General features: G+C 44.0%; 2 protein-coding genes across 4 annotated transcripts; both read left to right on the top strand.

Annotated features, from left to right (window-relative positions):
• Nucleotides 1–627: 627 nt before the first annotated feature.
• Nucleotides 628–6,137, top strand: si:ch73-206p6.1 (phospholipid scramblase 2). 3 transcript variants are annotated; one of them, XM_060044780.1, is made up of 7 exons: nucleotides 628–751; nucleotides 1,859–1,950; nucleotides 2,111–2,153; nucleotides 2,540–2,760; nucleotides 3,324–3,485; nucleotides 3,790–3,951; nucleotides 4,328–6,137. In XM_060044780.1, the coding sequence occupies exons 2-7, from the start codon at nucleotides 1,882–1,884 to the stop codon at nucleotides 4,358–4,360; spliced, it is 690 nt and encodes a 229-aa protein (XP_059900763.1). In that variant the 5' UTR covers nucleotides 628–751; nucleotides 1,859–1,881; the 3' UTR covers nucleotides 4,361–6,137. The 3 variants fall into 3 exon arrangements, with proteins under 3 accessions (XP_059900763.1, XP_059900765.1, XP_059900764.1); XM_060044782.1 differs by lacking the exon at nucleotides 628–751 and adding an exon at nucleotides 768–1,524; XM_060044781.1 differs by lacking the exon at nucleotides 628–751 and adding an exon at nucleotides 768–1,621.
• A 992-nt stretch (nucleotides 6,138–7,129) lies between these two features.
• On the top strand, nucleotides 7,130–15,046 carry galnt11 (UDP-N-acetyl-alpha-D-galactosamine:polypeptide N-acetylgalactosaminyltransferase 11 (GalNAc-T11)). Its single transcript, XM_060044778.1, has 6 exons — nucleotides 7,130–7,425; nucleotides 9,259–9,539; nucleotides 9,778–9,901; nucleotides 11,767–11,933; nucleotides 12,292–12,417; nucleotides 14,471–15,046. Exons 2-6 carry the CDS (start codon nucleotides 9,293–9,295, stop codon nucleotides 14,902–14,904), a joined length of 1,098 nt encoding a protein of 365 aa, XP_059900761.1. The 5' UTR covers nucleotides 7,130–7,425; nucleotides 9,259–9,292; the 3' UTR covers nucleotides 14,905–15,046.

Here is a 15,046-nt window from a genome sequence, read left to right as displayed (position 1 = left end):
GTATTTGGAAATAAGCATTGTCCTCCCGTGCTTCCATGTCGTTTATATCAAGAAGACGTAGCGGGAGTGTGTCTCTGTGTTTGTGCTTGTAGCTTTGTGTGAGGTGAGGTTCTGTGTGTCCTTAAATGATTATCAGCATAAGAAATTAAGATCCATTTGGGAAAGGAAATCCATTTGGGGGGGGGGGGGGGGGGGGGGGGGGGCTGTTTGTTTGACAGTAAGAAATTCTATTTTGGTACTGCGAGTCTCAACCATGGCTTCGACAGCACAACACTGCACTCCAGTGGCCATAAGTATTCATAGCAACGCAAAGAGTACGCCTGATACGCCGTTCCACAACAGGCGATTGACATTATTTCATAGCTGTATCTGCCGTTGGGCTACACACAGAAAAAACTAAAATACAATAATGCACTAAAAAGAATACCCGAATTCATATTCTACATGTTCAATAGGCAAGAACAGTCAAGGCATGCACTTGACAGTTCAGAGCATGTCATACCACGTCAAGGGCTTCTACGCTTGCACAATTATTAATTATAGTCCAATTCCTCGACTATAGGGCTCGAACCATATTGTATAAAGGCTTCTACAATTATTTGTTATTCTATTTCGGCCTGCCTCGCCATTGGCGTAGAGAGAGGGGATATACAATGACGTCGAACCAATGCGATTATACTTATATTCTTACGCTTTGGGTACTGTCTGGTGTGGCCTGTTATTTTCCATCCCGACGAATATATTTTGACTTGTAAGTATAATCTCCGGCAATGGATAACTTTCCGATTCGTATCAATTTAAAACTTGATCGTCATATCATGGTATTTTCATTCGGTGTCAAAACGTATCCCAACCATACACTACTGGGCACGTTTTGCTTCACTGCAGCCATCGCAACGAAGCCTTGAAAAATTCATTAGTCAGCTAGCGAAATATTAGTGACACGATCAGCCACTATCGCGGCCAGTTGCATGAATAAACGCTGTAGGTAATGCATTAACTGTTATGGTCTGGATCACTATTTATACTGCGTACGATATGTGTGTATTTTGACCTACATAGAGGCGCGCCCCCTACTCTATAGTAATTGGATTTCAGTTGGCTCGCAAACTCACAACCAGTCAAAGTTCCAAATATAACCCTGATGATAGTGTTCCGAGGAGTGTGTTTTATGCTTGGAGTGGCTGAAAATAGAGCCATGTATTTCTGTGGTGTATTGTGTAACTGAATGCATTGGTGAATTCACAAACAATGTATTCATTGTTTTTGGTTTGTTTACATTCATTGTGTGTCTGTAAGCGTTTCGCATTTCATTGTGTACAGAATGTGAACAGACAGTAGATGGCGCCACATCGCCACTCCAGAAATAGTCTATTAAGTGTTATTACTACACGGGTATTCTCAGTGCCGTGGAACGCTCCGTTCACTTGCATGGGCCCTTCACATCTTCCGGTGGCGAATTATAATTGATAATTCACCGTTGCTAAGTATAATTGACCACTGTCAAGGAAAGTAGAGCACTCCGTAAGTAGTCCGGTAACTTATCAACCCCAGCGTATTCGGTTGCTAAGCGACGTCAACGTCTTTCAGACTATTTCTTTGCTGATCAACCCTACGAATGGTAATTGTAAAAAGACACACCTTGTGAAGTTATTTTTTTGTTGTTACAAGTATTCGTGTAATAAGCGGGATAATGTATAGAACGTCGCTGGTCATTATCGAAAATAAGCACCTTCAGGGCGAAGCAAGACAACTCCGCTTCGCGTCGGTGACCAGTTAGCCCTGTCGGGGCTTATTTTCCCGATAATGTCCGAGGTTCTATACATTATCCCTTACATACTAATCATGTATATTTTAGGTCATCAAAAAGTGCATTCCAAAATGAATATGTATACCGTGCCCCCCCCTGGAATACCTGGATGCCCTCCTGGACTAGAATATTTGACTCAGGTAAATTTATTTTATTTTCACCATTGCTTTATTATCAGTTGTGCATCTCTCTTTTTTATATAAATATCAAATAATGTCTCATCTCTTCTTTTATGTCTAGAAATGTACCATCCTGATTAGTAATTAAAACATGTGTTTTATCTCTCCTCTGATTTTCTAGGTGGACCAGCTACTCATCAAGCAGAAAGTTGAACTCATCGAAGGCAAGTTAGTTTGACTACCTCCATAAATATAAGTGTATCTTATCGAAGAACACCCAGGATGTACCTCATTAATCCCAGACGGGAATGTGGGTGGCACAGGATTGTGTTTGGGAGAAGACCAGCACCTCAGTAAACACTATAGACAGTTGAGGCAAACAGGATGGACCGTATGCTACCTTTAAGACCAGATCTATCGTTGACAGAGTGTCCTCATCCTCATCTTCAAAACCGCTTATCCGGGGTCGGGTCGCGGGGCCAGCAGCTCTAGCCGGGGGTCCCAGTCTTCCCTTTCCCGGGCCAACGTTGACAGTGTGTGTCTAAAGCAAAAGAGAACAAATCAAAGTAAGTCAAAAACAAAGCTTACTCTGTCTCCTCTCCCTCTCCAGCGCTGGTGGGCTTCGAGAGCAACAACAAGTACGAGGTGCGCAACTCGCTGGGGCAGAACGTGTTCTACGCCGTGGAGGAGAACGACTGTCTGAGCCGGCAGTGCTGCGGCCCGCTGCGCTCCTTCACCATCCGCGTGCTCGACAACTACAGCAACGAGATCATCACCGTCAGCCGGCCCCTCAAGTGCATGTCTTGCTGCTTCCCCTGCTGCCTGCAAGAGGTAGGCCCCCCCACGAGGTCCTCTTCCTGGCGGACCGGCTCTCGGTGTGGGGGACGCAGCGAGGCTAGGGGATCGTTTATGGAGAGGTAGAATGGCACTACCTGAGTCTCTCGATGGCTAACACTTGGTGATCATGAGAAGATGATCAGAAAGACAGGAAATACATATTTGAATATCGATAATAAATTGGTAAAAAATTATATATATATATAAAAAAGGGTATTCCAGCTTATTAATATTTTCACAAATCGCAAAACTAGTGGTTTGGTGTATCTGACATGTATGTATATGAGCCAGGATTGATGATTTTCAGCAGTTAAATAGTATTTTTTTGTAAGGTGTAAACTTTCTTGTGAAGTTTTGATTTGCTCATCATTTCAAGGGGTAACGTGCAAAGGGCATCAAAGAGTGGCTGAAATAAAAAATGTAACCGTCTTTTGGTTTTCAACTATTTTAGGAGCAGCTTGGGGCGTTTTAAACTTCTAGAGCTGAAATGATTTACTAGTTTGAAAGCAGGGCGGCATTTGTCATTTTACAATGAATGTGCATATCTCTCTCCTCAGCTGGAGGTGCAGGCCCCGCCAGGGAACACCGTGGGCTATGTGCTTCAGCAGTGGCACCCCTTCTCCCCAAAGTTCATCGTGCAGAATGAGAACCGGGAGCCTGTCCTGAAGATCAACGGGCCCTTCTGTGGCTGGAGCTGCCTGCCAGACGTCGACTTCGAGGTGAGCACCCCAGAGCCTTAATGCTAGGGGAGGCAGTGTGGAGAAACTAGCCAGAGTAGGCTAGGTTTAAGGTCCAACCAAAGAACACCCCTTACTCCAGGCCTCCCTCCAAAGCCATCTCCTTATAAAACATGACACCGTCTTTAGCTTCAGCAATAGGTGTTCCTAGCCCCGTGGAAGATTCTGAACTGATTGGACAGGCTTATTACAGGCTTATTACAGAGCTCTTCCCTTGGCCTATGTCATATCTCCAATGCCCCCCCAAGAAAAATGGCCGTTCACTCTCTACTAACTTCCCCCCCAGATCCTGACCATGGATGAGGTCAGCAAGATCGGGAAAATCAGTAAGCAGTGGACTGGACTCCTGCGGGAGATTTTCACGGATACGGACAACTTTGGGATCCAGTTTCCCATGGACCTGGATGTGAAGATGAAGGCCACGATGATAGGGGCATGTTTTCTCATCGTGAGTAGGGCTGTTGCTTTTTATTTGGTTACCATACAGCCTTGAATGCAGTCATATTGTGTAGAATACAGTTATAATAATCATCAAACATGCCTTGGTTTACTATATGGTAGACCTACGTGGTCTACCATATAGTAAACCAAGGCATATTTGATTATATACTTATCTTTAGCATTGTATGTCAATAATGGCCATTGTAATTAGATAACCCTTGGCAAAAAGGTATTGGATTCAATTCCCTTTGCCCTCAGCCTGTATGTGTAGGCAACCTTGATCAAGATGCAGATGTATCTGAGACGAGTCCACTTGCAAAGGCCAAAGGGCAAAATAGATAACAATATATTTTTCTTCCACTTTTTTCTGCTCATTTTCCCAGGATTTCATGTTCTTCGAGACCAACAACGTCTAGGTGTGAAATTCAAGAGCCGGTGCACCACAGTAATGGAAGAACAAGGCCATAGAGCAATTCCAATTAGGCAAACGTGCCCTAAACTTAAGTCAACTTTCACCATGGCTGCTTTAGAGATGAGACCGAAAGCTACCTGAAAGGGAGAGTTTCAGTGGGAGCCAATAAAGCTTATGGATTTCTCCAGTCTGAGTATGTCAGGTCAGAGGTGGGAAGATTGTTTCTTCTGAGTATAGCGCTCGCCATTACGGTCAGCGTACAGTGTGGTAATAATAGATATCTGCTACATTATTTTGGCTATTACATGTAAACGTTGTTGTTGTTGTAAACGTCGAATGACTTGCGATAGCGATTGGCGTTGAAATAGTGCCTGATGCTGCCCAGGGAGCCTCCTTGAGGCATACCTGCGATCTAAGTCATCGCCCGTTTTCTTGAGATAGAAGGGCACTGAATATGTGTTGAATTCACCTCAGCTTTAAAATTACATAACACCGTGCAACAGTGATATTGGCTGCGGTCAAATAGCCTCTTTCACATGGGATAGTTCCTAACTGGGTGAAAGGACCCCGAAGTATATAAGTGGCAGCCGTGATAACATCTTTTTGATTTCTTCTAAACGCTAAGTAGCTTCAATGCTCCCTCTCTCTTTTCTCCTTTAGCAAAGGGACCATCTTTTATGAAAGATTATAAAGTCCCATAATTCCTGAAACGCGTAAAAGTAACACACCATTCGGTCCTTTACGAACGATCGACTAGAGCGACAATCCTTTTCAATCACTCATACTAATTGTGATTCATGTCGATAAATATGAGGGGGGTGAGCAGCAGCCATTGTCAATGTGACAACCATTTCGTTTTACTTTTGTGACTGAGAGTTTTTTATAATTTCTTATTTAATTTCCAACCTTTGTAATGCAGTTCAACATGCGCCCATTGTAGTCCCTCTTCGGAAGATGTCCATATTGTCCATGATTTTTTTAGTTAAGATAATTTGTGTTTGAAATTGTAAATAATTATACTTTTGTCTTGAGAATTCTTCACCACACAGTCCCACGTCCACAACAACATGACGATTTCCACCAAGGCCAAGAAAAAGAGGAAGGAATAGGACATAGGACGTAACCTTTTGGACTTTTCGAGCGCATTCCTAGATGCTCAGCTAATTTACAGATTTCCAAGGATAGTGCTGTTTAACGAACCTGTAGACCATCACACCAACTTCGCAATTAAACATCATATTTATTATTTCAGAGTGGCTATATTATGCTTATTCTATATCAATTTTTTCCACACACATATAGGAAAAGTCCAATGCATGACCTACTTGAAAACAACACAACACACTGCCATCGCATATCTAGATAACTACAATACATAATACAGTATAATATTTATTCGATGTTAAGCATTACAGATCAAATGATCATCACGTTTTTATAGTTTTTGTTGGTTATTTATTTATATTTATTCATTGATGTTTATCTATTTATTGTTAAAACAATAAACGTGCCTGGTTGTGTTTGCTTGATGTTATATTTAGGGGTTGATTTTGCCGTAAAATCTATATTTTCTTTTACCAATTTTGTTATTTGTTAGCTTTTTTAATGTCACTAATTTATAAATGATTATTTTCGTTTTTGTAGACTGTTATTGTGTATTTTGGTACAAACTCAGGTTTAAGTGCATGTAATTGTAATTTTGTGCACTATGCACTCAATTGCTACTAACACACAAAGAAATTATTTTGAAGGCTTTTGCATTAAAATTATTTTACATCTGACCAGTCTCACACTCCTGAAAAATAGTTGAATGGTACGGAAGAGGATTAGGGCCACCATTATTTTTGAGTTCTGAGTTTAAAGCCAGAATTCTGAGAACTATGGCTGATTTCTGAGATTAGTGTCTGAATTTGGATTTTAAACTCACAGGCTAAAGAAGGGGAGTTCCTTAGAGGCTACCTTTAAGGAACCAAGTCAGTGAGAGTCTTTTTGTGACATACAGAATGGGAACCACGAGCTGACCAAATAAATCGGAAGTAGGCAAGGGTTCGAGGGCGTCAAGTAGAAGAAAGGGCCACATTTTTTCGAGTTCAACTTCTGACTTTACTCTCATAATTCTGACTTTAATCTCAGAATTCTGAATTGAAAATCTATGTGGCCCTAATCCTCTTCTGTAGAATGGTCATTTTAATTTATGTCCATAACTTGTGAACGATATATGGTGCTCATCTCTGTGATGATGAGCCTATCCTTGAAATTGTGCCTTGAAATGTACGGATAATTTTTCAAATCAAGAGAGTTGATGTTTGTCTTAAAACTTTGAAGCAAAATTTAGTTTGGTGTGAAACCGCTCAGTACACAAGTACACGTTAGCTTCAGCGGCTCAGGGTGTTGAGAGAAAGTTACAAAGGCAATTTTTTCTAATTACTCAATTCTCAAGTCTCATATTCAGTATTAGTATTATGACAAACTGTGACTTTCTTGACACACAAAATTATCTTTAAAATTGCCAAACATCTTTTTGTAATTCACGGCATAATTCAAATGAGATCTAATATTATTTTGCCCAAAACTTGGGTTTAGCTTACTGACATACACTTTTTTAAACTTTTTTTTGTATTTATAGAATATTCAATTGAAGTATACTTTTGTCTACTTATTCTTTTATATTAAAAAGTAAGGCCTTGAATGCTGTTTTATTAATCATAACATTTTAATCAAATATAACAAGTCGGTTTTCTGAGTTGTTTACATGGTTCTGGTAAGCATGGGCGTTGAAGGGTTTTCCCGGTTTGACTTGAACGCATCATATGGGTTTTCTCTGGTTTCAACTCAGTCAGTCAAGTGCTGTGGACGTGAAACAGGCGATTTTTCGGGTTCTCCTGGACCGATAATGACCTATTGGCAACAATGAATGTCCAGATGAATCTACTAACGTGATTTTAAACGCACTGCCGTGCTTGGACGGGAAGGATGTCCATGTGCATTGGTCCACTGCACTGCTGATGTGGTGAGAATTCTAACGGAGTTCGACCCAGGAGAGACACCTCTGACCACAAGTACAGCCAGGTAATCAGCAAACCATGTTTGTACATTACATTACACATTTGGACTGATAATAAATGCTCTTGATTTGATTGTCCTTAAGGTGGTTTAACTATATTGAAGTGTGGAGGACGTTGATGTGTGGGAATCAGCTAACTGGCTAAACTAAGCTAACGTTCACTGTTATGGTTAAAAACAACCAATAAACTAACACCGGGATTTGAAGTTGTGTGTATGGTTTCTGCAAGGCATCCGAGAGTGTTGTCAGGCTATTAATTGATCACTGTCTCACTTTTATGTCGCTCTAAATGTTGCACTAAAACGCTCCTTATTGATTGAATCTGACTTAAAGTAACTTGGCTAGCTAGCCAACGTTTAGCTTTTAGATTGGGAACAGCCTGTGGATGGAGCTGACTGTTTAATATATTTATGTATTATTAATACAATCTATACTACTACTATTTAATAGATGAGACGAGGATAACCAAATTACACTAAAAACTGCATGTAATAATGTGCATTCTGACAGGTCTGTGTGTGTGTTATGACACAGGTTTCCACTGGTGATATGAATTATTGATGTGGATATTGTGTGGGTAGAACCTGAAGAGTAAATTACTATTATAATCTAGCGTGCTGTCTGAACAGCTAAAACTAGAAGCCCATTATGACAAGATCTGCAGTAGTGATGATGGGACATGGCTAATTAATATCTATTGGAAGCTGATTATTGATTGCCTTTCTCTGGTCTTATTTCCGATAACCTTGATGTCCATAGGATGGTTGATTAGGGTACATCTAATTACTGATGCATTTTGTAACTAACTATTGATTCCATGTTTCAGACCCCGTTTTCAACCTTGACATAGATTAGGATTTCCATATATGTCAACTGGAGTAGAACAATGATACACACTTACGCAAATACGCAAATGTCAGCATGTTCTGTTTTGCAGAGTTCTTTGGATTAAGAATTAATGTGCAGCTGTCATTTGAGAATACTGGTGTGCCTGTCAGGTTTCTGCTGATTTTCCTCTAGTTTGTTTTGTTGCATCCTTTCTCACTCAGCACTCCTTCCCTACCTAAGCGACATGATACCTTTTCCTGTACCTTCTACATTTATAGTAAAACTTTACTTTAGCATTACTGAAAAGATAATGAAACGGCTGGGCAAAATGCTAGTATTCATCGGTGTTGTTGCTTTGTGGTCATGTCTCTGTCCCTTCTTCACACAATAACACACATGTAACAGGATTCCTGTTGTTTCAGGGTGCATGTGTGTGTTTGTTTGGACATAGTGCAGGTATGGGCTGAAGGGATGGACACACAATTATATGTTTATGGGTTCTAAAGCTTGTGATACAGAGTAACTATGTAATAATATGCTATGTAAGTTTCAGTCATTCCAGCTCTCTCTCTCTCTCTCTCTCTCTCTCTCTCTCTCTCTCTCTCTCTCTCTCTCTCTCTCTCTCTCTCTCTCTCTGTCCCTCTGTCCCTCTGTCCCTCTGTCCCTCTGTCTGTGTGGGTGTTTGTGTGTGTGTGTAATCCTCTGAGACTTAAGTCATGAGATCACACACACACAGGCACAAACACTCACACACACTCACACACTTTATTATACACAGTCCTTGTAGGGGACCACGTGAAGCTGAGGTCCATTTTCACCACATTCTCATAACTGGCATTCCTGCGATTGTCTTGTGTGTGTGTGTGTGTGTGTGTGTGTGTGTGTGTGTGTGTGTGTGTGTGTGTGTGTGTGTGTGTGTGTGTGTTTGAAGGGTTAAGATAATTAAAAACAGCTGTTTGTGAATACTCAGATTAGTTGCAGTCCCTCTGTCTCTCTCTCACTCTCTCCAGCGGTCTAATGTAAGAGGATGCTCTCTTGGCCACCATGGCCAGCTTGACTCTGAGGTACTTCTGCTATGGCTGCCTCTTCACCTCGGCCACCTGGTCGCTCCTCCTCTTCCTCTACTTCAACCTGGGGGCTGACCCGGGCCTGGCCAGGACCCCAGTGCAGGCCAGGAACAACAGGCCACTCCAGCAGCAGCAGCAGCCAATCACCAGGGGCCCTGGTGGCCAGAAGGCGGGGCGAGGGTCGTTTGTGGCCAATAAGGGGAGCGAGCTTTCACCAGAGATGGGTGAGTTATGGCAACATGGTTTTTATGCTGGTTTGAACCCAGTGTCCTATACCACCCGACTGTATAGCTAATTGGCATGTTTCCACTTCAAGCAGAAGGCAGCTAACCATAATTCCACACTGTATAGCACTGCAATCCAACGCTGTACCCACATCATTTTCACTTTTAAAACATGTTTCTTACTTGAATTGAACTCCAAGTGACTCCCTCGCTCTCTCTCCCCCCTGCCGGTCTCCAGGTATGATATTCAGCGAGGCGGATCAGAGGCTCAGGGACGTGGGCTACCACCGTCATGCCTTCAACGTCCTCATCTCCACCAGACTGGGATCCCACCGAGACCTGCCCGACACCAGAGACTCCCAGTAGGAGCATCTCTCTCTCTCTCTCTCTCTCTCTCTCTCTCTCTCTCTCTCTCTCTCTCTCTCTCTCTCCTTCTCTCTTCTCTCTCTTCTCTCTCTTCTCTCTCTATCCCTCTTTATTCCCTCTCAATTACAATTAGGGCATTTAGCAGACGCTTTTATCCAAAGCAACTTACCGTATTTTCCGCACTATAAGGCGCACTGGATTATAATGCGCACCTTCAATGAATGACCTATTTTAGAACTGTTTTCATACATAGGGCGCACCGGATTATAAGGTGCATAGAATAGAAGATAGTGCAGTCAAACGTTTGCTAAAGGGAATGTCAACAAAACAGTCAGATAAAGTCAAACTTTATTAAGCGTTCTGCCAACTCCGTTCACTCCCATGGTAACGATGTTCAAACGTTAATTTGCATATTAACAATATCTCCCAGCCTTGTTCACTCTTCTCCCAAACGTGGAGGGGAACTTTTCCCTGATTCAGTAAACACGTAGTAAAAGAAACAGTCTGATAGCAAACGTTAGTGCATTCACAATATAGTAACTCTCGAAATTGTTCAATTTACGTATAAAACTATGTTTTATACGCAGTGCATTCACAATAATTCAACGTTGTTCAAACGTTAATGTGCATATTCACAATATCTCCCAGCCTTGTTCAGTTGTAAACAGGTAAAAGAAACACAGTCTGATACCGCTAATTCAAACGTTAGTGCATAACTCGACATTGTTCAGTTACGTATTACACGTAAGGCTCCCTCTCGTCATTATCCGAGTCAGTGTCGCTGCTGTTGCCTGGCAGTTCAGTGATTATTCCTGCCTTCGTGAAAGCTCGGACCACAGTTGAGACTGATATATCAGCCCAGGCATCCACCATCCATTGGCAGATAGTGGCGTAAGTCGCCCGGCGCTGTCTCCCCGTCTTGGTGAACGTGTGTTCGCCTTCTAAGTGTTCGTGTGTTCGCCATTTAAGGCGCTCCGGATATAAGGTGCACTGTCGTCTTTTGAGAAAATGAAAGGCTTTTAAGTGCGCCTTATAGTGTGGAAAATACGGTACATCGGTTCATGCACACATTGACACACCGACACACCGACGGCAGAGTCAACCATGCAAGGCGACAGCCAGCTCGTCAGGAGCAGTTAGGCTGAAGTGTCTTACTCAGGGACACATCAACACTCAGCTAGGAGGACTGGGGATCAAACTAGCAACCTTTCGGTCTCTCTCCCTCAATCCCTCTTTATCCCCTCTCTCTCTCTCTCTCTCTCTCTCTCTCTCTCTCTCTCTCTCTCTCTCTCTCTCTCTCTCTCTCTCCTCTCTCTCTCTCTCTCTCTCTCTCTCTCTCTCTCTCTCTCTCTCTCTCTCTCTCTCTCTCTCTCTCTCTCCCTCAATCCCTCTTTATCCTCTCTCTCTCTCTCTCTCTCTCTCTCTCTCTTCTCTCCTCTCTCTCTCTCTCTCTCTCTCCCTCAATCCCTCTTTATCCCCTCTCTCTCTCTCTCTCTCTCTCAATCCCTCTTTATCCCCTCTCTCTCTCTCTCTCTCTCTCTCTCTCTCTCTCTCTCTCTCTCTCTCTCTCAGGGTTATGAGGCATTGTTTATTCAGTTGCAACTGTTATTTTTAAAGAGTTTTCTTCTGTAATATTTAATTGTTCTTTTTCCAGAAGAATTAATTGTCAAATAACCGTAAAAGTGGTTATGACCGGGTAGAGCGCGTACCATTAAGGCTCAGTCCTTACCACAGCGACCCGGGTTCTCTCTCCCATACCTTCCTGTCTAACTCACTCTTTCTCACTCTATCATAAAAGGTTATTACTCATGTTGTGTGTAAAATAACTTAAGGAAATGTCTCTCTGTCTCTCGCTCTGCAGGTGCAAGGAGAAGGTGTACCCTCTCTCTCTGCCCTCGGCCAGCGTAGTGATCTGCTTCTTCAACGAGGCGTTCTCCGCCCTCCTGCGGACCGTGCACAGCGTGCTGGACCGCACGCCCGCCTACCTGCTGCACGAGATCATCCTGGTGGACGACAACAGCGAGCTGGGTGCGGACACACGCACACAGGTTTTATTAAACACAGTCCCTGTAGGAGACCACGTGAAGCTAGGGTCCATTGTGACCACCCGCTCACAGCGAGTTGGGTGTGAACAGACACACAGACACACACACACACACACTCACACACACAAACACACTGCATCCCCATGGGACTGATGAGTACACTGATAACGTATGAGAGAGATTCATAAAGAGGACCAGATGTTTGAATTAGACTGGACCCTATGGATTGACCAAGTACAGGTTGCTCACAGACAGTCTATCTCAGTCTACAGTCTATTTGTTCTTTCTTTCCTTCTCACTCGCGTACCTTCTTCCTTGACATCTTTCTTTCGGCCTCCCAGAGGACCTGAAGGAGGACTTGGATCGCTACGTCAGGGAGCAGCTGCAGTCGAAGGTCAGACTGGTGAGGAACCAGAAGAGGGAAGGACTCATCCGAGGACGAATGATAGGAGCCTCCCATGCCACCGGTACGTCCTTGTCCCATACCTCCTACACTAGTCTGTCCCTTGTGTGCTCCCTACATCCTTACCCTCGACTTTCATTCATAGGTTCCCTACATGCATACATACACTACAGATCGGTAATACGCCGTAACACCTTACTAGGGACGGGCGTGAGGAATCGAGTACTCCTCGTTACAAATGAACTCGGTTGGTGGACAGGCAAACTCGAGTTTGCCTGTTTGCATATACACACACAGACAATTTTTCTGAAGCAAATGTATTAATTTTCTGTGTGGCACCACCGGCGCGTGCCGTGTGCACAAAGCAAATGGAATGTATCAAATTTCTGTGGCGCGTGCTGTGCCGTGTGCACAACGGCAGAATTCAAAAAGTTAAGAGATGGCGGTTAGAGCAAAGCGCAGCAAAGTATTGAAATACTTTACTGAAATAGGAGATCATAAGGTGAAATGTAAAATATGCCAAGCGAAATTGAGCTACCAGAGTACTACAAGTACTATGCGGCAACATATGCTCCTGAAACACAACGGTGAGTTCGGGAAAGCAGACTCGCAGCAACCAAGTGGGTCGGCTATTTTCACCGCCGCAAGACGCAGCTGTAATCGCGGCCGTGTAGAAGATCACGACGCTGAGTATTTTTTTAGTTCATTTGCTGCCGTTTTATTTGCAGCTTTAAATTATTTGCAATGGTTAGGCTACTTGTTTTGGTTTTCTTTTTTAAAACCGTTACAGGACTTTGTTTGACGTGATTTCAATTGTGAGACGCATATTTATTTTTGTAAGGAAAATGTGTTTTGAACGTTTGCAAAAATAAATAATGAATACTCTGATAACTCTGACTGTTTTGATTGAGAATAAGCATTGCATGTTTGGTTGGTAATATTGCCGTTCATCATTAGGCCAATTCCTGCTGCAGATGCGTTGCATTATAAAAATAGATTTGTTTCAAACTAGTACTCGATTGATCCTCGAGGAATTCATTCGATCACTCGAGTTTGGAATTTACTACTCGTGCCCATCCCTACAGCTAACGCACCCTTACATCTTTGGAGCCTTAAAACTGGCAAGAGAACTCCTGCAGGCATCTAGATGGAACAGCGTGCGTGTGTGCGTGCGTGTGTGTGTGTGTGTGCTTGTATGTCAGTGTGTGTCAGTCAACCCGTTCCACCGGTACGGATATCGGAGCGGGTTGCATTAACGGCACAGCTACGCACATCGTTGAACTCGCTGACATATGACACACTGTTATCACACAGTTTGAACCGGGTGTCAGGTTCTTACGGCGTGTCCATGATGTCGGAGGAAGCCTTCTCCTGCTCCGTCAGAATCCCGATCTGTATATAGGCGACCTCCCTGCCACTTCCGGGTCACAGGGGGGTCAATCCCATTCACCCCTTACATTTGTCCCAGCCTTGTCAAATCCCATCTCCTTGCCCATCAAGCAAGCCGGAGACATTTCTGAACCCACTAATTCTAAAATAATAAAGTGGTGATCTTCTAAAGGAAATGGCCTGGCTGTACTTCACGGATAATGTATCACTTGTGTGAATCCACTCAGTGAATCAACTTTAGGTGATTTAAAAGTCATCTCCACGTCAGATGGCATTCCTTCTCCTGTCATCGTGGCTCCGCACAAATAGAATGCATCCGAAGCCACAACAGGGCGACTTGTGGCTTAGGGGGTAAAGCATGGTTGGCTGGTAAATGGAAGGTTTGCTAGTGCCCGATCCCCGGCTCCTCCTAGCTGAGTGTGGAGGTGTCCCTGAGCGAGACACACTCACAACAACCGCTCCCGACGAGCTGGCTGTCGCCATGCATGGTCGACGTGTCGACCATGCATGGCGACAGCCAGCTCGTCGGGAGCGGTTGTTGTGAGGTGTGAATGTGTGCATGGACCGGTGAACGTCAGGCGATATTGTAAAGCGCTTCACAGGCTAGAGAGGCGCTTTATAAATGCGGTCCATTCACCGTTTAACAGGCAGAGAGGCGTTTCTCGTGTGAACCCTCAGAAACTGCTGCCTTGCCCCCCTGGGTCACCCGGCCCTTTGCGTGTCCCCAGGCGACGTGCTGGTGTTCCTGGACAGCCACTGCGAGGTGAACACGGCGTGGCTGCAGCCCCTGCTGGGCCTGCTGCAGAGGGACCAGCACACGGTGGTGTGCCCCGTCATCGACATCATCTCCGCCGACACGCTCGTCTACTCGCCCTCGCCCATCGTCCGCGGGGGCTTCAACTGGGGGCTCCACTTCAAGTGGGACCCCGTGCCCCCCGCCGAGCTCAACGGGCCCGACGGGGCCGCCGGGGCCTTCAGGTCGGTAGGGTCCGCCAGCCGGTCACATGACCAGGGGCTAACGTGTACTGCACGGATGTTTTGGGTTTGGTCTTTTTACCGAGAGGGGGAAATCGACAGACCTGGCAATGGCTTTAACATGTTACCCTGCATGTTTCCTCTGTCTGCTGTACTTAACGCTACTGTGATAAAAAAAAAGGGGTAAAGAAAGTGCTTTGGAGTCAGACAAAGCGCAGCGGTCTATTTAACATCACATGATCTCAAACAAGAATGAGATGATGCACAACTGGACAGACACACTTTTTTAAAATCTCTTCAAAAGTCATCAGAAAAAATGGAGATCAGTT

The sequence above is a fragment of the Gadus macrocephalus genome, chromosome 23 (assembly GCF_031168955.1).
Source record: "Gadus macrocephalus chromosome 23, ASM3116895v1".
NCBI lineage: Eukaryota > Metazoa > Chordata > Actinopteri > Gadiformes > Gadidae > Gadus > Gadus macrocephalus.
Note: the sequence above shows the minus strand (reverse complement) of the source record. Positions and strands in the feature narration are given on the sequence as shown.

What these genes read in the sequence shown, in the direction of transcription:
- si:ch73-206p6.1 (XM_060044780.1), top strand. Translation starts at nt 1,882, where the DNA reads ATGAATATGTATACCGTGCCCCCCCCTGGAATACCTGGATGCCCTCCT. An exon ending in TGCCAGACGTCGACTTCGAG is followed by an intron (nt 3,486 to 3,789) that starts GTGAGCACCCCA and finishes CTTCCCCCCCAG; the next exon opens with ATCCTGACCATGGATGAGGT. An exon ending in TAGGGGCATGTTTTCTCATC is followed by an intron (nt 3,952 to 4,327) that starts GTGAGTAGGGCT and finishes TCATTTTCCCAG; the next exon opens with GATTTCATGTTCTTCGAGAC.
- galnt11 (XM_060044778.1), top strand. Translation starts at nt 9,293, where the DNA reads ATGGCCAGCTTGACTCTGAGGTACTTCTGCTATGGCTGCCTCTTCACC. An exon ending in CGAGCTTTCACCAGAGATGG is followed by an intron (nt 9,540 to 9,777) that starts GTGAGTTATGGC and finishes GCCGGTCTCCAG; the next exon opens with GTATGATATTCAGCGAGGCG. An exon ending in GGACGACAACAGCGAGCTGG is followed by an intron (nt 11,934 to 12,291) that starts GTGCGGACACAC and finishes TCGGCCTCCCAG; the next exon opens with AGGACCTGAAGGAGGACTTG.